General features: G+C 37.4%; 1 protein-coding gene across 3 annotated transcripts in view; it reads right to left on the bottom strand.

The window, feature by feature from the left end:
- PPFIA2 (PTPRF interacting protein alpha 2) overlaps positions 1-22862 on the bottom strand; it is a 219358-nt gene that overhangs the window by 163639 nt on the left and 32857 nt on the right. For 2 of the 3 annotated variants that reach the window (XM_032221045.1, XM_032221046.1), the window contains exon 1: positions 19634-19714. The exons of the other annotated variant lie outside the window; for it this stretch is intronic. In XM_032221045.1, the coding sequence (XP_032076936.1) occupies positions 19634-19714 (81 nt within the window). Of the gene's footprint in view, positions 1-19633; positions 19715-22862 lie in introns of those variants that run through there. 3 annotated transcript variants of the gene reach the window in all.

Here is a 22862-nt window from a genome sequence, read left to right as displayed (position 1 = left end):
GGGTTTCTTGGTTCGTACAACATTGCTTGTTACACTTGGATAAGTGCTTTCTGTTTCTTGTAACCCTGATTCAAGGCTACAGTGGAGAAGTGCATTGCTTGTAAGAGTTTTGTTTTGCATTCTTGTTGGAGACTTGTATTTATGTTATTTTTGGGCTTGAAGCCAGTTTGAACTGAGAACTGATAAAGAAAAGTCCTTTTAAGTTTGCCTGTCTTGCTGTTTGTTAAGAGCCGTGAAGGGGGGGGACAGAACAGTTAAGTATATCTCCTTTTGGAGACTAGAGTTGAGTAGCAGAAGGTAGCAAGGAATGTGCCGCTGAACAGTCACACTATCAATCACAGCCGCCAAAGTTAAAACAAGGATAACTTTACTTGCGTTAACAAAAATAAAGTAGGATAAACATTATCCAAAACAAGCGATAAGTAATCTTGAATTATATACACAGTCTGTGATACAACACATTGGTTTACAGATGCTCAACTCACGATTCACCATGTAGATAGGTAACTAACATACACAGTAGCCACCATCCAATATACAGTATTCAGTATTCAACTCCAATAACAAGCACGGAGAACATACAGGAACAACCAGGAGCAGCTAGTAGTTCCTATTCCCTCTTATGGCTGATTAAAGCAACAGCATCCAATCACATCTCACTTGAGCATTTAAAGTGACAGATACATTATTTCAATCATGGCATATATCTCTATCTCTATATCTATCTATCTATCTATCTATCTATCATCTATCTATCTATCTATCTATCTATCTATCTATCTATCTATCTATCTATCTATCTATCTCCAACCCAAGACTAGGATTACATCCCTAACAAGTCTGGAAGTTCAAGGCATAAAGTGTGGTCTTCCTAGAAAGGTTAGTTTGTTGGGATGGTGGCCTTGGACTACACTCATCCCTTAAATATTCCTTGACTAGATATCAGTTTGACCATTTATTTGCCATTTGGATTGATAACTCACCATACAGTTTTCCATGCTGAAGATGTTTTAAATGATTTAAACCCATTATCCTTTTATCATTCTATATCACTTGCTTAGCAAAATCCTTATAGTGTTGTTTAATAAAACATGCACTGAATGCACGTTCGTGAACCTTCCTCTCTAATTTGTGCGCACTAGAAAGGCTACTGCTCATTAGCACCATTTGGGTTAGATTTTTTTAGTTGCCAGAACTATATGAGAAACGTTTCTCAAATTATGGAGAAAAAGCTTTTGTTTCTTTAGCTACATCCCATGATGACATTTCTCAATATTAAGTCACCCAAAGACTAAATTCTCTTGAAATACTGACACTACCTGCTGGATTTAAGAAACAAGTTATTTTTGTTTGTTTGTTTTACAAAATGTAATGAATTACATTGGGAGTATTGTGTGATTGCTGCCTTGAATAATATATAAAAACAATTAATGCAGAAGATAGCTAGATCTTATATATCCTCAAAATAAAGGACATATTTAAGACAAAAAGGTATTCTGTCCTCACTTTGTATTCATACATTATTTTTAATATGCAAACTTACAGGTTCTGGCTCTGGTTCATTTAGTGGCATTACTCTATTAAGGATTTTAGAAAATGTCAATGTCTTTTCAGTTGTGTCTGAGTTCAGAAGCTGAGTAGAGTTGGGTAATTATGTTCAAAATTTTGAGTAAACCTTATGATCAAAAAGTATCTCTTAGTTTTCTAAGAGGTTATCTTGTATCAGTTGTATCAACATTTGTATTAAAACAAAGTATTCAGATAAATGTGTATATATCAATATATAGGTTTAATCCCCCAAAATATTCTTTGCTTTAATGCCAACAAAGAGACGGAAAATTAAAGGTAAAGTTTCCCCTCGCACATATGTGCTAGTCGTTCCCAACTCTAGGGGGTGGTGCTCATCTCCATTTCAAAGCTGAAGAACCAGCACTGTCCAAAGACATCTCCGTGGTCATGTGGCCAGCATTACTAAATGCCGAAGGTGCACAGAATGCTGTTTCCTTCCCACCAAAGGTGGTCCCTATTTTTCTACTTGCATTTTTTACATGATTTTGAACTGCCAAGTTGGCAGAAGCTGGGACAAGTAATGGGAGCTCACTCTGTTACGCAGTGCTAGGGATTCAAACTGGCAAACTGATGACCTTTCTGATTGACAAGCTAAGCGTCTTAGCCACTGAGCCACCATATCCTAAATTACATACTGTATGTGCAAAACTTAGTGTTCTGGGGACACTTTTTTGCTCCTGATTATATTGATCCAGCCATTCTGAGAGTAGTCTGACAGTTTTCTGCAACAGTTTTCCAAAACTGAAGCAGTTTCTGGCATTTTGAACATAATCTATTTTCAAAACAGGCCTGTTGAGTCCAGAACACTGCATCAGAGCATCATAACCATTTCTATACTATTCCTCATTCAGACTCCCCCAAAGCTGATATTTCCTCCCTTCACCCAAAGCAGAAAAGAACTGCTGGATTAGTGGCTGCAACAGAAATGAGCACCAAGGAATGAAGCACATCAGCTACTTGGTGGGTGGGTGAGGAATGGAAAGTCCTGCAAAGGGGCAACTGAAACCCCACAGGTTGCCAACCTCCAAAGAATTCTTCCTGCAACACCCAATAGGAACTTTGTCCATGACAGTTTCAATGTTTTTTTCCACAGAAAACCCCACTTTTCTGCCAGATCACTATGATTTGATTTCATTTGGCTGGGAATGAAATGGAGGTTCAATTGTGAAGATATGTCCTCTATAAAAGGTAAACAGGACACCTTTGAGCTGAGGAAAGGATTTGGGTGTGTTCTAGATCTGTTATTATTTATTTATGCACTTATTTACCAATGGAAAGAATAATTACTGCTTAGGAATTACTGTTTTTGTCTACTATTTTCCTCTTCTTTGTATTTTTTATATTTTTTAAGCGGAAGAAAAAGCTACAACTGTTTCTTGATGGCTCAGTTCACAAAGGCAAAACTGAGAAGACTTGCACACCATTATTTCCATTCCCCAATTCCTCATAAATCAGTTCAAAGCTGACTTGCTGTTTTTCCTCAATTCTGCCAAACTCAACCTCAAAATGCTGGGAACACTAAGCACATGCTAACAGCCAATCAATGCTTGCCCTCCAGCTGACTAATAGCACATTGCGAGACACTTTATCAAGACCAATGTCTGGCTGCAGATCCTGGAGCAACACAATTCTCCTTACAAAATAAATTGCTACTTCCCAACCAGATTTTCAATTCAAGATGCATGTATTTGCTTGGCCATTTGCAAAAAGAACATTCTCAGTGTTTGTATAAAAAGAAGCTGGCTGCAAACATGACATTTTTTTGGGTGGGGGAGGTGGTTTATTAAATTTAAGCCTCTTCAACCTTGAAGGTAAAAGGATAGCAAGAGACCATTTTTGCAGCGAGGCGTTTTTCCCCAATAACTGTAACCATGGTTGTGTATGACTGGAGTGTGGGAGGTATTCGCTAAACAATGTCTACAGAGAGAACACTGAAACTCATATGGGGTGATAGTCATGTCTACCTTGAATACAGGAGCTAGAGCAAGGCAAGCATTCCCAAAAGTTTTTCAGAGCTGCAACATTATAAAAAGAAATAACACTGTTTTCATTTCAATTAAGTTAGCAAAGAATCAGAAACAAACTCACACAGCTTCCCAAACCAGCCATGTGTGAAGCTGAACATATCTCAAACAGTTTCAAAACTGCAATTAAGCCATTATATAGAGGTGCTCTAAAGTTGATAAAAGAGGTGACTGACAGTCTGGAGAATTAATCAGGAAACTGACCAAGAATCTGGAGAAGCCTGTGGTTGTCCTGGGTGGCGCTCCCTCTGTCATTCTCATACCTGACCATGGAAGGAGGAGTGAGCAACCAGACAGTGTCTTGGTTGGACCATGTGACCAACTTTTTGGGGTTGAGGGGAAACTTTCTCTTTTAATTTGGTGAAAACCATGGGAACCTTCAGAGTTGGTTTTCACTAGATCTGTGCCAATATGATATCGCCAATAAAGCTATTCTTTGAGGAATTCATCTACCTTGGAGTTTTGCTTGCTATGGGTTTATTACTTGGAACCCTGACATAGAGTTGAAAACTAAATGGAAGGGTACTGTAAGAGTTGTGTAGAACAAGAAAAAGATGTACAATATTCAGTGTCTTGAAAATATGAACCAGATTGTATATATACATTCAGTAGACATATTTATTTATTGGTTTCTATCACTTCTGTACTCAAATGGCCCATTTTCCCTTTGGACTAAAAGGAAACAAACCTGCTCAATTTATCAGGATATAGCATAAATCCCCAAACCCACTCCTAATCAGTTTTTTTTTCTAATCATAACTCTAACCAATCTTTACTTTTGCTCTCTTCACATTTCTCACATGAACAGAAGAAGGATGTGTGTGTATTTCTGTTACTAAAGTCATATGATTCTTCCCAATATATTATGGGGGCAGGTTTTGCAGTGGAAAGAATTAACCAAGCATTTTCAGGTTTTAATCTATGCAGGTGAGTGGAGATTCCATTATTTGATAAGGATATGTTCTCTTCTCCTTTTAGCACTTGCAAGGTTAGTTACTAAATTAATTAATAATGACTTAATTTAAATCCATTAAAATCAGGTTAAGCAGGCATTTCTTTTTTAGAAATGTGCTTTTTAACCAACTTTTTTTGGTAGGCTGAATTAAGATTCCTTGAATTGAATTGAATTGAATTGATTTTATTTGTAGGCCGCCCTTTTCCCTGAGGGGACTCAGGGCGGCTCACAGAAAACCAGGGAGGGGGGAATACAGCACTAAGACGACAACACATAATAAAATAATAAGCAACATGCATACAACATTCGGGCGGGGTAATGGTCCTTATCCCCAGGCCTGACGGGTGAGCCAGTTCTTCAAGGCTGTGCGGAAGGCCTGGACGGTGGAGAGGGTACGAATCTCTACGGGGAGCTCGTTCCAAAGGGTCGGGGCCGCTGCTGAGAAGGCCCTCCTCCTTGTGGTTGCCAGCCGACATTGGCTGGCCGATGGAATGCGGAGGAGGCCTAACCTATGAGATCTTATAGGTCGTAGGGAGGTAATTGGCAGAAGGCGGTCTCTCAAGTATCCAGATCCACTGCCATGTAGGGCTTTATGGGTGATCAATAGCACCTTGAAGCGCATCCGGAGATCGACAGGTAGCCAGCGCAGCTCGCGGAGGATAGGTGTAATGCGGGTGAATCGGGGTGCACCCGCGATCACTCGCGCGGCTGCGTTCTGCACTAGCTGAAGTCGCCGGATGCTCCTCAAGGGCAGCCCCATGTAGAGCACGTTGCAGTTAATGAAGTTAATGCAGCATAAAGCTGTACTGTAATACAAAAATGCAGAACTTTTCTAATTTTGAGATGTCATTTCATTTCCTGACAATTACATGTTCTTCATTAGGAAATCTTCTCTTAGATAGTCCCAAGGGTTTTGAGAACAATTGCAAATTTCATTTTGTTTTGCTTTGCATTTTTTGCAGATCAACTCTAATTTCTTCTACTACGTTGACAGTTTTTACCTTTAAGAAGCCCCACCTGCATAAAATAATCCTGTTTCTTATTCAAGAATATTGAATATTGAAGTGACTCTTTACTATACATATCAGTTTCATTTCATGTTTTGGTATAATATGTTCAAGAGAGGCAACCAAATTGTCCTTGTTTTTAATTGGCTTCTTTTCTTTTTTTCTTAATTCTGTTGCTAGCATAAATCCTTTTATATTATCAAACCACCCACATACAGACTAACATGTTACTCATAATAACTGAAGCCATTACTGGGATTAAAAAAAAATATCAATGCAGAAAATAGGCATGAATCAAAGACTATAGGCTCCTTGGGAGCTGCATTTTAAAAATAGCATTTTATATTATGGAGAAACCTAGAAGCTCATCACACAAGATTAGAGGAATTATCTCAGAATGCAAGGACATCTTGAACTATGATCAATTTAAATTACTTTAACTTTATCTCAACTGATTGAGAGGAGATAAATTAGCAATATCTGGAAATTCTGAACCACACTGAGTTTAGGCTGATGGTTAAAATCCTGAAAAATCTGAACCAAAAACATTGGAATAGCTTTACAGATCCTTGGATCATCTGAAAGGTTTAGTGATTCCCACTTTACTGTCCCTGTCCAGAATCACAGGGTGAATGACCTTTACGAGTCTATTAAAAGAAGAAATGTTTATTTTCAGAACAGGGTGTTAGTGCCTTAAGAATTCACCTTCTTCAAGCAAAGAACCAGAACTTAGAGTATTAGGCTAAGTGCAAAGACTTTAACCTCATTTTACCTCCAGCCTTCAGCAGAACAATCTGCTCTCTGAAAGCTTTCCTTGCTACCTCGGTTTCTAGCACCAGCCACAGATGGATCATAAAATAGCAGTAAAGCACCAGAACACAGCCCGTATTGCAGCATGGAGATGGTTTTGAAGCTCACAGAAAAATCATTTCAAAACATAGATGAATTTCATATCCTGAAGAGAAACATACCAAGATTGCTTCTCGTGTTTAAATGTTTTACACACACATACACAAACACAAACACAGAGATATACGTGCATGTGTGAAATTTTATGTCACAAGAAACTGGGTTTTGTTCAATAAATCAGTGTTGTAAAACATTCCATAATATTACCATACTCTATAAATAAAACTATCAGGAACAAATCAGTGCCTTCCTGAACTTCAAGAACAAAGACATGTCTAAGGCAGCCTATTCCATGATGCGGGGGCATGGGGCAACAAGAGAGGCGGCTTGTCCTTCTCACTTCTCACAGAAGCGTTATCTTAAGCAGATCTTTTGTAGATGTACTAATCTTACTTGGTAAGGCTCATATCATTGGATTGGATTGGATTGGATTGTTTATTTGTATGCCGCCCTTTTCCCTGGGGGGACTCAGGGCGGCTCACAATCAAAAGGAAGGGGGGGGACAGACTTTTACATGTAAGACAGTACATAATTAAAACGCAACATTCATACCATTCGGGCGGGTTACAATCTTTAGCCCCAGGCCTGACAGGATAGCCAGATTCTAAGGGCTGTGCGGAAGGTCTGGAGGGTGGTGAGGGTACGAAGCTCCACGGGGAGATCGTTCCATTGGGTCGGGGCTACCACCGAGAAGGCTCTCCTCTGCGTGGTGGCCAGTCGGCATTGGCCAGCGGATGGAACTCGGAGGAGGCCTAAACGATGAGATCTAATGGGTCGTGTGGAGGTGATCGGCTATACAAATACAGTTTGATAAAAAATAATAATTAGAACTTTGAATTGGGCCTTCAGAACTACTGGCAACTAGTACAGCAACCTATATATATATATATATATATATATATATATATATATATATATATATATATATATATATATATATATATATATATATATATATATATATAAATAATTTATTTATTTATTTATTTATTTATTTATCAGCACAAATAAAAAAACACAAATATAACAAAGGCAACAGTAAAAATATTGGGTTTCTGTCGTGATGGACTCTTGTGACGAGCCAATAGACAGATGATGGAAGCAGTTAGCTTCCTCCCATAATTGGGGCTTACCAGGGGTTGTAAAAAATCTAACATGTTAGATTTTTTACAACCTCTGGTAAGCCCCAATTATGGGAGGAAGCTAACTGCTTCCATCATCTGTTTATCGGCTCGTCACAAGAGTCCATCACGACAGAAACCCAATATTTTTACTGTTGCCTTTGTTATATTTGTGTTTTTTTATTTGTGCTGATAAATAAATAAATAATAAAAATAAATAAAGTCTCCCTTTATTTATTTATCAGCACAAATGCAACACACACACACTTGTTCTTTATTTATATTCTTTCTTCCTTATCTTCTTTTTTTTATTCATATTGTATTTTAATTTGTCTGTTATTATATGAGCTTCCCAGAGTTGTTCTGAGGTAGGTTGCACTTAAATCAATTAAATTAATTCTATTTTAGTTACTATATAACATTTAGAACATAGAACAGGTAACAATGTTCCATGTGCCATAGCATATAGTCATAGAAATGTCTTCAGACAACGCTAGCACCCTCAGCTAAAAAAAAAGGAAATGAGCCCCCTCCCCAAGTTGAAAATGACTGGACCAGGGAAACATTTACCTTTTCTTGCAGATAAATTGAGAGTTTTATGTGCCAAAATATCCCCCAAAATTGGGTTTGGCTTATCTATGGGTAGGCTTATTCACAAATTGTTAATAATAATAATAATAATAATAATAACAACAACAACAACAACAAAACAACAACAACAACAAAACAACAACAACAACAACAACTCCGCCATTGCCGGTCCCAAGCCCGGATGAGAAAGGAGGAGGGTTGGGGTCAGGTTGGCATCTGGTCCCATAAAAAAAAAACCCGCCAACCCATACAATATGGTGAAAAAAACAAATAAGAATTCCATACCGCATCGGTCGTCGCGCGGGTTAACAAGGGCCGTGGCGGATGTTGGAGTCCCTGGACATCCGTCGACAAGTGGGCTACAAGTGGACCAGCCAACAAAATGACAAAAATATAGTGCAGATGAAAACCGTGCCATAATGGCCTGTTACTACAACTCAGAGCCAGAAAAAAGAGGCTATTTAAAGCGAATGTATGAATTATGGAAACAACAATATCCAGATTCAAATGTTAGTGAACAACGACTAGCAGATCAAAGGCGATTTATTATACGGAATAAAGTGTTTAGTGAAGTTGAACATGAGGAAATTCAGGCAAATTGCAAAACCCAAAAAACAATATCACAAGCGGAAATAACTGATATTCAAGACACAACTAAAGACATTATAGTAGAACTCCCAGAAGAAGCTCTCGGGGAGGAAATAACATCACCACCACTAGAACCAGTTATCACTGAACCAACTGATGAACTAACGCAAAACCAAAAAGAATTGAAGGATAAGATCATGGAGCATTTTCTGCTTAATGAGGAAAGGCAACGTTTACCATCACTAAAAACTGTGCCTAAGAAAATTTTGGCCCCTATCATGAAAATGGTTAATGCATTGTTTTCAACAATTGAACTGGGATCCATCTTGGAAACAAACCAGTTAATGTACAGCGCAGCTGTAATAGTCACTAATGAACTAGGCATTAAAATTAAAATACCTAGTCACACAACAGAAAAAGCATCAAAGCCAAAGTGGAAAATCCGTTTAGAACAAAAAATCAAAAAATTAAGGGCAGATGCTAGTAACTTAAAGAACATGCATGAGCAACGGCTTAAAAACAAAAAAATCATAGATCGGCTAATCAGACGATATAGATTGGATACAAGAAACATCAATGAAGCTGTAGAGATTGTAAAACAGCAGATAACAGCAACAGCTAGAAAAATTGAAAGATATGAGGCACGAATCATCCAATATAAACAAAATCAGCAATTTCGATCAGACCAACGGCGTTTTTATCAAAGTCTTAATGTGAATGGTGACACCAAAAGTGAAAAACCAGAAAAACAGGCCACAGTTGAATTCTTGAAAGAATTGTGGGAAAATGCAAAGGACTACAACAAGGAAGCAAAGTGGATACATGACTTTGAGAAAAACATTGGCAACAAACAAATGCAAGTATTAGAAATAACAACTGAGATGGTCAAAAATCGTGTTAAAAAGGTAAAGAATTGGACATCACCTGGAAAGGACCAATTACATGGTTTCTGGCTCAAATATCTGACCAGTTTACATGCAATATTGGCCAGGCAACTGAATGAAATTTTACAAAAGGGCTAAGTTGATGAATGGTTGACAACTGGAAAAACATACTTGATTCAGAAAGATGCAACTAAAGGAACAACACCTGAAAACTACAGACCAATAACATGCTTGCCAACAACCTTCAAATTACTCACAGGCATTATTGCAGATAACATGATGGATTATTTGGAAACAAACAACATCTTGCCAGTAGCGCAAAAAGGCAACAAAAGAAGGAGCAGGGGCACAAAAGATCAGCTTCTAATTGATAAAATGATATTAGAAAATTGTAAGAACAGAAAAACGAACTTGAATATGGTCTGGATTAATTACAAAAAGGCATTTGTCTCACTGCCACATAGTTGGATCATAAAATGCTTAGAAACAACTGGCATCAGCAAAAATATTACATCCTTTACTGAAAAGGCGATGAAACAAAGGAGAACTGAGTTGGCAGTAGGGAATGAGATCTAAGGAATGGTTAATATCAAGCGAGGAATTTTCCAGGGTGATTCACTTTCACCTCTTCTCTTCATCATCGCAATGATCCCACTATCAGTAATCTTTAAAAAAATGAAATTAGGCTACCAAACAGCCAAAGAAGCTGAAAAAATTTTGCATTTACTATATATGGATGATTTGAAACTCTATGGAAAGTCAGAAATAGAAATCCAATCATTGACAAACACAGTCCGAGTATTCAGCACTGATATTTCAATGCAGTTTGGCATGGAAAAATGCGCCACTGTATCCATAAAAAGGGGCAAAATCACTGCATGTGAGGGAATTGAAATGCCCAATGGCCAATTAATTAAATGCAAAGAAAATGAAGCCTACAAATACTTAGGCATTCTGCAGTTGGATAACATCAAGCATGGAGAAGTAAAAACTATTGTCAGGCGAGAGTACACCAACAGAGTTCGGAAAATTTTGAAATCTAAATTGAATGGTGGAAATACAATCAATGCCATAAATACGTGAGCAATACCAGTTATAAGATACACAGCTGGTATAGTTACCTGGACACAAGCTGATTTGGACCTTTTGGACCGAAAAACCAGGAAACTAATGACAATGCACTACAGTTTACATCCACGTGGTGATACTGATAGACTATATCTGCCCTGAAAATCAGGTGGCAGAGGATTATTACAAGTGAAGCAAACAGTTGAAGAAGAAAAACATGCACTGGCTGATTATTTAAAAGAAAGTCAAGAACATCTATTAATCGAAGTAAAGAACAAAAATCTACTGAAGGCCCAACAGACGAAACAAGAATACAGAAAAGATGTGATAAAATCAAGAATGGAGAGTTGGCAGAACAAAGCACTGCATGGCCAATTTCTGGAAAAAATAAAAGATAAAGTGGACAGTGAACAAACTTGGTTATGGTTAACAACAGGTACATTAAAGAAAGAAACAGAGTCACTAATCCTGGCTGCGCAAGAACAAGCTATCCGCACAAATGCCATTAAGGCCAAAATCAAGAAATCCTCTGATGATGCCAAATGCAGACTTTGCAAAGAAGCTGATGAAACTGTTGATCACATACTCAGCTGCTGTAAAAAAATCGCGCAGATAAATTGCGGCACAATTCAGTAGCACAAATGATCCATTGGAATTTGTGCAAAAATTATAATATTAAAACAGCAACAAACTGGTGGGAACATCAGCCTGAAAAAGTCACCGAAAATCAGATGGTCAAGATCTTGTGGGATTTTCGCATACAAACAGACAAAATACTGGCGCATAATACACCAGACATCACACTGGTTGAGAAAAATAAGGTCACAATCATAGACATCGCAATACCAGATGATAGCAGGGTCGCCGAGAAGGAACATGAAAAAATCGCAAAATACCAGGACTTAAAAATCGAAATTCAATGACTATGGCACAAACCAGCAGTGGTAATTCCAGTGGTAATTGGCACACTGGGTGCTATTCCAAAAGCACTGGAATTACATTTAAAACAGTCAAAAATTGACAAAATCACCATCAGTCAAATGCAAAAAGCCGCACTGCTTGGAACTGCACGCATATTACGAAAATACGTTACGACGTCCTAGGCCCCTGGGTGGGGCCCGACTAGTAACCAATGCCAAATCCGGGGAAACAACTGGCCGCTGTGATACAATTGAATAATAATAATAATAATAATAATCCTGGCTGAGCAAGAACAAGCTATCCGCACAAATGCCATTAAGGCCAAAATCGAAAAATCCTCTGATGATGCCAAATGCAGACTTTGCAAAGAAGCTGATGAAACTGTTGATCACATACTCAGCTGCTGTTAAAAAATCACGCAGACTGATTATAAATTGCGGCACAATTCAGTAGCACAAATGATCCATTGGAATTTGTGCAAAAATTATAATATTAAAACAGCAACAAACTGGTGGGAACATCAGCCTGAAAAAGTCACCGAAAATCAGATGGTCAAGATCTTGTGGGATTTTCACATACAAACAGACAAAATACTGGCGCATAATACACCAGACATCACACTGGTTGAGAAAAATAAGGTCACAATCATAGACATCGCAATACCAGGTGATAGCAGGGTCGCCGAGAAGGAACATGAAAAAATCGCAAAATACCAGGACTTAAAAATCGAAATTCAATGACTATGGCACAAACCAGCAGTGGTAATTCCAGTGGTAATTGGCACACTGGGTGCTATTCCAAAAGCACTGGAATTACATTTAAAACAGTTAAAAATTGACAAAATTACCATCAGTCAAATGCAAAAAGCCGCACTGCTTGGATCTGCACGCATATTACGAAAATATGTTACGACGTCCTAGTAACCAATGCCAAATCCGGCGAAACAACTGGCTGCTGTGATACAATTGTATAATAATAATGATCTTTGGCATCAGCAGCAAGATACAAAAATTCATGGAAACTTTAATGAACCTCTGGAAAATGAAGCTTATTGCTAATGAAGAAGTACTGGGTGAAGTTGAAATTAAACGAGGCATTTTCCAGGGTAATTCCCTTTCACCTGTACTTTTTATACTCTCAATGCTACCACTGACAATCATTTTGAAGAAGATAAACTGTGGATATGAACTTGCAAAGAAAGCACTGAAAATTTCACACTTGGTGTACATGGATGATTTGAAGCTGTTTGGGAAAACAAAAGCTGAACTGAATTTATTAAATGAAAGCACAAAACAATTTAGCCAAGACATTGGTATGCAGTTTGGAATTGACAAATGTGCAACAATGGCAACCAAAGCAGGCAAGGTCATAGAAGATGATGGAATAGAACTTAAGAATGAAGAAATGATAAAGGCAGTAAAACTAGAAGAAAGCTACAAGTACTTGGGGATTTTAGAAGCCTCTGACTTAATGCATAATAAAGTCAAGGAATTAACTTCATCCAAGTACATTCGACGAATTCGCAAGATATTTAAGTCCAAATTGAGTGGAGGAAACATCATAAAAGCCATAAATATCTGGGCTGTACCTGTGATTTGATACTCTGCAGGAATAATTGACTGGACCCAGATGGAGTTGGACAATTTGGACAGAAAAACAAGGAAGCTTATGACAATGAATCATGCTTTGTACCCTAAAAATGTTGTTGACCAATTATATCTACCAAGAGCAGAGAGTGGTCGAGGACTCCTACAAGTAAAACAGACTGTGGAAGAGGAAATACACAGCTTGAATGATTACATCCAGAAAAGTGAAGAACCAATGATTAAGGAAGTAAATAAAGGAGGCCTTTTAAAGACAACTGTCAAAAGCTGAATATAAGAAAGAAATAATTGAGAAGCGAGCTGAAAATTGGAAAAACAAAGGTATGCATAGCCAATACTTGAAAAGTATTGAAGGCAAAGCTGACCAAAGCTAACTTGGAACTGGTTAAGATCAGGAGCACTGAAAAAAGAAACAGAAGGCTTTATTTTGGCAGCTCAAGAACAAGCCTTAGCTTCATGCAGAACAAACTGCATGAAGGCAAAAATTCAACATGTTACCACCAGCAGCAAATGTCGCCTCTGTAATGAGAAAGACGAGACTGTCAACCACTTGATCAGTGGGTGCAGCAAAAATTTACAAACTGACTACCTAAAACGCCATGACTGTGTTGCTAAGATCATTCACTGGAAATTGTGCCAAAAGTTTGGATTTGAGTATAGCAAAAACCACTGGGACCATCAGGTTGAGAAGGTTTTAGAGAATTGGAAAGTCAAGATGTTGTGGGACTTCAGAATTCAGACTGACAGGCACTTGGCCCGCAACACACCTGACATAACAATAGTTGAAAAGAAAAAAGTATGGTTCATTGACATTGCAATAGCTGGAGATGCATGAATTGAAGATAAACAGCAAGACAAAATCACAAAGTACCAGGACTTGCAAATTGAAGTTGAGTGACTGTGGAAAAAGAAATTGTGTGTTGTCCCAATTGTAATTGGAGCCCTTGGAGCAATACCCAAAGGGCTACCTCGCTATTTGGAAATTTTAAATTTATCAGACTTGAACATTCTGATTCTACAAAAAAACACTCTACTTGGAACAGCTTATATCCTCCGACATTACCTTAACAGTTCCTAGGTCCTTGGTTAGGACTCGAGCTGTTGAGCTACCAACCAGCCCCAAGGACTGTGAATCTCACCAAAGATTAACCACATAATATTTGAAATTAAAAATTAAAAATGACCTGGCAATTGAAACTACCTGATTATGGATGAAACATGTAACAGTGATACTCATTGTCATCGGGGCACTTGGTACCATGTCCAAGAATTTTATAAGATACATCAGCTTCCTGCAATAACACCAGCGGAACTGCATAAAACTGTGCTACTCGGAACATCGTATATTTTAAGAAGGTACTTGGTTGATACCTAGAATGCTGACAGCAACCTGCATCAACCATTAACACCAGTCAATGGTATTTGTGATACATTTTTGAATGTTCAGTTGACTGAGTTTCATGTTTAATGAATAAAGTATAATAATAAATAATAATTAATATTTGTCAGTGCACAACATATGTACAAGGAGATTGGTTGAGCTCCCTCAGTGCTTCACCCCCAACACAATACAACTCACAGTGAAGACAGAAAATCCCATACCCAATAAATCATATTAACAAACTCCCAGTCCTATTGCCCCAATGTGAACATGTTATATGTTGCGCCGGCCCTGCAAGCCCATCATACTACGTAGTTATGATGTTATTTCACATTCAGGACTCTGACAGCCCACAGATAAAAACTGTTCTTCAGCCTGTTTCTGCAGCTGACTATGTTTCCACATCTCCTTTCCGATGATATGAGGCTAAAGAAGTGCCATCCAGGGTGTGAGTCATCCCATATACTCCATATATAGTATTCATATACTCCTTTTATACTGATGTATAAGCTCATTCATGGATAAGCAGAGCACTGAATTTTTAATTCAATTCCATGTCACCCGCGTATAAGCCAATTGTGAAAATTAAAACTTACAAAACTTTTGTGAGTTGGATTATTCCCAGGTGGTACAATTTTCAAGTTACTAGGGTTAGAGATTTGACAGTTGGCTTATCTGCAATGTACTTATAAATGAGTATATATGGCAGTTTAAATTAGAAGCCAACTCTTTTCAAAGGAGAATGTGATTTGTGATTTTTTATCATCTGCCCCTGGAAGGTAAACATAATGTTATTTAGACTATTTGTTCTTTAGGTCAAATGCACAAAATGCTAAAATGGAAAACTCAGGTTGTCCTTCCCATAGCATCAAAATATGTCTATAATCAAAATACATGCATAGGCTACAGCCTGAATGTATATATATCAAATGCAGAAATTCCTGGAGGAATTGTTTCCTGCAAAGGCCCAACAGAGATGTATTTATTTTAATTGTATGGGAAATCTTACCTTTAAATTATGGCAGAATAGTCATGTAGAGGTCATGTTACACTATGGGGTTCCAGCAAGCTTCTTTTTTTAAGGCATCCTGAAATTGCTAGGTTCGTGATAAATCTGTCACTTTAATTTTAAAAGTACAGTTTCCCTGAAAATAAGACCTATCCAAAAATAAGGCGTAGCATGTTTTATATGTGCACCTAACATAAGCCCTACCCCCCAATAAGCCCTACTTAAGAACCTGTGTAGCTGGCCACCTGCCCATTCCGTCTGGTTGTTCACAGTGCCACAGCACAAGGTGGGATGGTAGAGCTGCCCTATATACCCTGCACCAGCTTACCTCAGGCCCCCCACAGCCAGGCCATCCATGTCCTGACACCTGCAGAATGCTCGCAGCCACAATGGAGCAGGAGGCTGAGTGGTGTGTTGGTGCCATGGCCACAAGACGAGGCAGGTGTCTGGGCATGGATGGCCTGGCTGTGGAGGCCTTGAGGTAAGCTGCTGTAGGGCACATGGGGCAGCTCCACCCTCCCCTGCCTTGCAGCAGTGGCACTGGCACATCATGCAGCCTCCTGCCCCACCATGAGCAAACAGAAGAAGTGGGCCTCCCATAGTGGGAAAAAATAAGACCCCCCTCCTCAAAAAACCCTAGTGCTTATTTTGGGACCCAAAAGAAAATAAGAGCCAGTCTTATTTTCAGGAAAACACAGGTACTTTTAATTTTAAAAGTAATTAACTGAAACACATTAGAATCAGACATAATTATGTATGGCCTCCCAGAGAAAGGGTATGTCTAAATGAAGACTGAAGACAACTGAAGACAGTGCTAGTAAAAGACTTTACTAAGTTGTTACTGAGGTGCCATTACCATCCTCTTTGGGGGGTTATGGGATTTGTAAATCAGAGGACAGTTTTGTAATCCCAAGAAAATTCCTAATTTCTTTAAAAAGTATACAGAAGTTACATTTAAGTCCTCTATGCATTCTTTTTCCTTTGAAATCTGACATTCTACACAGAGTTAGTATTTAGTTAAAAGCTAGAATATAGCTTACACCTTGATTGGGAACTGCTGATTATTTTGGAGTAAGCTGCCATTCAAGAATGAGAAATAATCATCAGGCTAAGCATGGGCTGAGCCTCTTTTTATCTTCCATATGCACAATTTTGTATGTGGCTTTAGATGACAAGCTTAAGGATTCTATTGAAAAAATGATTTTTATTAAAAGTAATAAATTGTATTTGTGATGAAATTAAACAGACAGAACATAGAAAGAGTATTTTAGGAAAATCTATGAGACTGAAAATTAAATGCTGAAGATTGGCACTCAAATGAATGCTCCCCAACATTGGTGAAAAGAAATAATCAAAAACAAAAAGTGATTCTAGGTAACAGTAATGATAATAATAAATCCTAATTGTAACAAAACAAAACTGTATTAATTAACAACCAGTAGCTATAGCAAGCTGGACAATTCTTTTTTTTAAAAAAGGCAAAGAAATTATCATTACTATCATCAAACACATATGGTGGAACTTGAGAAATCTTAAAACATGTATGTGGAATTGGCTGCGTAAATTGTTTAAGATGATGTCTGCAACTATGTCTGAAAGTTGAAAGAATGCTGATGGAGGTATTCATCTACAAAGGGGAGATAGTTTGAATAATTGCAAAACTATACAGATTAACTTATTAAGTGTGTCTGGAGAGATATTTGGTGATTTTCAGCAGATCATTGGAATAAATAAAGTGAGAAAGCTAGTTTATTGTATATTTACTGATGTAGAGAAATGTATGGTAAAGTAAATAAATAAGCTTCAATTGTGGAATCTTTCCACAAATTTGGAGCTGAGCTTGTTTTTTTTTTTGCTGAAGGCAGTAAGCACTGGAGAAATAAAGAATCCATGAGAATAAATGGGATGATCAAGAAATAGTTCAGCACTTTAGAGTGACAAAGATGGCTGGTGTCACCTTGTTTAATGTATTTATGGATAAATGTGAAATAAATGCTTGGAATGACAGTAGAGGTGTGTGGCTTGAGAATGTGAATGTCTATTTTCTATACTAGCTTATTAGCTGAGAATCCAAAGGACGTGCAGTAAAGGTAAGAGGAAATGGATTGAAAAGGTTATACATAAATGGTGAAAACTCAAGGGAGTAGATGAATGTGTGTGTCTTGAAAGAATGTTTTCTGAAGAAACATGATTGAACAAACTTTAAGATGTATGTATGCTGATAAAAAGAAAATATACTATGTGGTTTGTTTTGAATAATGACTGCGTAAGAGGGGCATGTTTCAGCTCACTTTAGCACGAAGAAGTGAGAGTTAGGTATGTCAGGATAAATTTATAATTAAATACTAGGGAAGGTGCCAAATTTTCAAAATTAGAGTTTTATACACGAAAAATTAATTTTGCTTGCAAATCCCACAATTCTCTTCTCTTCTAAGAAGAAAATACTCATAAGAGGAGATAATTTGGGCCTCATCGTAACACACATTTAACCATGCTTCGTTATCTATGCTGTGATTGACTGGGTATCCATCCTTTGCTATACTATAAACCACAAGTCACAGTGGTTGATTTTACATCACACACTGCCAAAACCAAATAAATTGCAAAAAGGTTTAACAGCACATATAAACCACCAGAAAAGAAATGTTTCCTTTGACGGACTTGTTAAGGACATATTTGGAATGCAGATATTCTGGGGGTGGGGAAGAGGTGAGTATATTGTATAGGGAACATATTGTGCATGGAAATATATGGGAATCTAATTGGAAGACAGCAAGAAGAATTTTGTTCATGCACAGGTAGGAAGAAATAAGCTGTAAATAACCAGTCCTGGAATATTCATGTCTCTGAATCACTGCCAGCATCAGCAGAATATTACTGTGAGAAAGATAACACATTGTTTCAGCACAGCCTGCAGCTATTGGTAGAAAGGGACAGGATGGCAGGATTAAAAATAGAATCCTAACGAGGGGGGGGGTGATATGACCTGAAAACAATAAAAGAATAAATTGGTGAAATGGATTATTCTGAAGTTTGTAGGTTTTGTATATCATTTTTTTTAATTTGGAAGAATATATTCATATTCTATAGAACATATTCTATTATGACAGACATACTGTGAATCATTACTTTGTAACTGCCACAACAGAAATGGATTAAAAAAAGAAACAAGAAACAAGAAAAAAAGAAAGGTTTATTTTTGTGCCAAACATATTAAGGTGATGAAATTAAAAGGGTATTTTTATTTTAAGTAAAGATAAAAGTAGATTGATGTGCAGGGATAGATAGCTGCAGGTTTACTCGTGGTGATTTCCCGCTGGATAATCAAGAAGCTGGGGGGAAATTGGTGTTTAGGCATCTGTGTGTATATGTGTGAGTGTACTGAGGCAAAATCACATATTTCTCTTAAAATAATCCTTAAGGGATCTGTTTATTCAGACAGTGGAAGAAAGTTGAGAAAATGATACATTGGCATCTCAACAAGAAAATTCAAAAATTTTATTATCCTTCCTTTAGCACAGGAGCACCTTTATTTGAGCTGAACTTAACTGTAGGTTAGAAAGCAAGATCTTCATTGGTGGAGGTGGGGATGCATAATATACTTTTGCAGATTTGTTCCTGCCTTCCAAATCCCTCCAAATAAAAAAATCAGACATAATTAACTGAGAAAGGAGGGAAGTAAAGACTGCAACAATCTTACTTTCTTTTCTTAGTACGTGACATGTAAACTTTCAATGGAGACAGTTTACTTTATTATAATACTAATTCCTATTTCCTAAATAATCTTACCACTTAACATAAAAAATGCACTTTTTCCCTAAAACAGTAGCACCAAATGATATCAGTAACATCAAGTGGCCCAATGCATCCTGCAAACTGAATCTGGTTTTCTCACTTTTTGTTGCTGAGTCTTTTAAAAGATCTGATTTAATTTATAGCCTCTTTTGAACTTTTTAGCAGCAGTTAACTTCCTAACCTTAGTAATAAAACATTACCACTTACCTGGAAGGTATAAAACCGAGTTCCATTAGGAGGATGCAATTTAGGAGACCCAGAAAGTGTGCTCATCTCAGAGAATATCATTTCTAGTTCCAGACACAATATAATCCACAAGGAGCTATAGGAAAAGGCAGAGAACAGCAGCACCCTGCTTGCAAGAGGAAGCCTTCCATAGGTTTCAGGGAGGTACTGTATAATATGACATCTGCTCCATCCGTTCAGAGAGACGAGTGAAAGCATGCAAACACACCATGTCTACATTTGTAAGCTTAGCCAGCAGACTCCTCAGTCAAAAACCTTTAGTTCAACCAGCTTTTAAAGCATCACAGGAATAATACCAAGACTTTGTTTTAAAAAGAAAGAAAGAAATGTTAGAACAAAACCTACAGTAAAACGTAGCTGGTGCAGGATCTGGCAATGCTTCGAACTCTGCCCATCTGTTCCTAGTGATAATCACCTCCCTCATCTACAGGCTTGCAGAATGATTATGCTAACATCCCTGTTAACCATTACCACACAGCTTGGTTTCAAGCAAGCATGCAAAGCTGAATTAGAGGGGACCTCTTCTGACTAAACCAATCCATTGTATTATATATAATGCTCAGTAATGTGGGTTACGTGCGCAGGTACACAAAAATTGTCTTCGTTCCACTGTTGATTGCTGAAATGTAATCCTTTAAAATTAGGATGCAGACAGTTTTTGCCCCACTAATTGCACAACTCTATTAAAATTGTGTCTGATAAACACTCTGATCTACAAATAAAAATGAGGGGAAATTTGAAAGTAATGCAGCCAGGTTTTCAGACTTCAAATGAGCTGCTGCTTGTTAAATAAAATGATGAGAAACATTATGACTTTGGAGAAACATTTCAACTTTGTTATATATTTGCAACTTTAGCTTTGTTTTCTTTTCCCAGAGAAACATTCAGATGAAAAGCAACATGTCGGTAACAACATCATTGGATAATTTTGATTACTGAAATGTTTGTAACCATTCTTGTTTTAAAAGAACTCATCCAAGCATTAAACTGAACAAGCAGAAAAGATTTTTATTCTGTAATATAGCTGCCTTTCACACACTTTCAGTTTGTTCCAAGAATAGGAAAAAAATAACACTACTCTGACACCTTATAGGCAGCAAAAATAAATGGTTTCATCTGCACTTCAGGAGAAGTTGATATTTCTAGATATACAAAACCTCAAGCTTAAATACTGCTTGAATGTTACAAGCAGTTTTGGGGATGGTTAAAGGTGTATTTTGACATTTACAAAGACTATTGTTTTCACAGGACATCCACGGTTCTCAAACTATGCACTCTGGTGACCTGGGATACCTAGCAAACTCAGAAGCATGTAGCAGAATATTTTGCTACATAATCAATGGGAACTACAGGAAGTTCTTGACTTAGCACTATAAATAAGCCTGGAGTTATAAGTTGTTTGGTCATAAGTCAAGGCATTACATAACCGGATTTGAAGTTATGGCTGTTTTTTTTATGATAGTTAAGTAAAGGCAGTGGTCATTAAGTAAATCCCTTTTCTAAAAGGGCATTTTTTGCCATAAACTGGGGGGGGGGGGGTCACAAATCCTGGTCAGGTGACAGCAGAATGCTGCAAATTGCTGTATAGATGAACTATTTGCCAAGTGCTCAAAATGAGATCATGTGACCACTGGTGTGTGTGTATGTGTGTGTGTGTGTGTGTCCCCATCTTAGCTTAATTAAGAAATTGGTAGTAAATTGAGGAGTATATCAATGGATTCTCTGCAGCATACAGTTTGGGAATTCCTGAGGGAGTGTGAAAAAAATATTGTGACACGAAGGGTGCTGAACACAGAAAAATTTGGGAAATTCTATAGAATATTAAGTATTGGGTGGGTGGGTGGGGACCACTGTATTACCAAGAGAATTTTGAAAAGAAAAAATCGTAAGCATTCTGACAATAAGTCAGTAAACAGAAATTCTCTTTCACTGGAAAAGAAAACTCCTAGGAAACTGGAAGCAAATTCTAGTGCCGCATTCATTCTAGAAATATTTGTTGCTATTTGTTGTTTTAAAATTCCTTTAGGTCTGATTTTGACATTAGTTTTCAGATGAAATGTAACATGATACTTCATGCAAAAGTCTTCCACAGCAAATATTCTTACATGAACAGGTGAACACATTCTCAACACATCATGAGTTTTATATGATGGACTTCCAGTATTTCAGAATATATAGTAGGTAGGTGATCATATTATAAGAGTGCTAATAGGAGTCAAAGCTTACTTAAGTATTTCAATTTAGCCTGTCAAACAAAGAATCAAAATTTATCCTAGACAAGAAAAAAATCTCAGAACTAGGAATCCCTTTTAAAAGTACTATACTTCCAGGACTTTTAAGACTATACAGCAACAGACTGTATTCTTTCTTCTGCAAGCAGAATAGTCTCCAACCAGAGATCATCCTTCCTTTGCTCCTGAAGCCAAATTCCCACAAATACAGCTAAAAATTGGTTCAGATCAGAGGGAGTATAATGGCGTTGAACAATTATGGAAACTTTTTGCATCAGAATCTTAATAAACAAGACAATCTATTTCCCATCTCCAGAATAGAGAGGACAAGTAAGAAACTAAAAATATAATCTATGAAAGAAATCTTGCACATATCAGATAACAATGTCCAGAAGTGTATGCTAATCTCTGTTTGGAAGCCTCACAGCTAACTGCTTATTGCTTGACTTGAAATGCCATTACTTGTTATATTACAGTATGTTAGACATGAACACTGAAAAAAAAGCATATACAGGATATAGCATTGCCTACCTAAGACTATTGTGCCATCAGCCTTTCTCAGGCAACATGGATTTGATCTTTGTAACACCTACCTTGGTTGTATCAGAACTGGATTACTACAATTATCTCTACATAGAGATCACTTTGAAGAAGACTCAGAAAGTTGGCCAGAAAGATATAAGATGAGATCATGTGCAGCAAATAGATGGTGCTGCTATTAAAACAGGTGCAGTTCCCAGATATCCCCATGCTGCATTAGATTACTAGTGAAGACTTTAGAACTCTGATACATTTGAGAAGGATGTCTGAAAAACTGCCTTCTCTTTTATCATGTTCTTTGCCTTCGAAAAGAATTCTCAGATCACCAGGAATGCAATAGAATTGAAACTGCAGAAAAAGAGTTGTTTAGGCCCTAGTATTTCCTTCCAAAAGAGTAATTTTAGGTCAATTAATTAAAT

The sequence above is a fragment of the Thamnophis elegans genome, chromosome 7 (genome assembly GCF_009769535.1).
Source record: "Thamnophis elegans isolate rThaEle1 chromosome 7, rThaEle1.pri, whole genome shotgun sequence".
Lineage (NCBI taxonomy): Eukaryota > Metazoa > Chordata > Lepidosauria > Squamata > Colubridae > Thamnophis > Thamnophis elegans.
The sequence above is the reverse complement of the archived record's forward strand: the minus strand, read 5'-3'. Positions and strand labels throughout refer to the sequence as shown.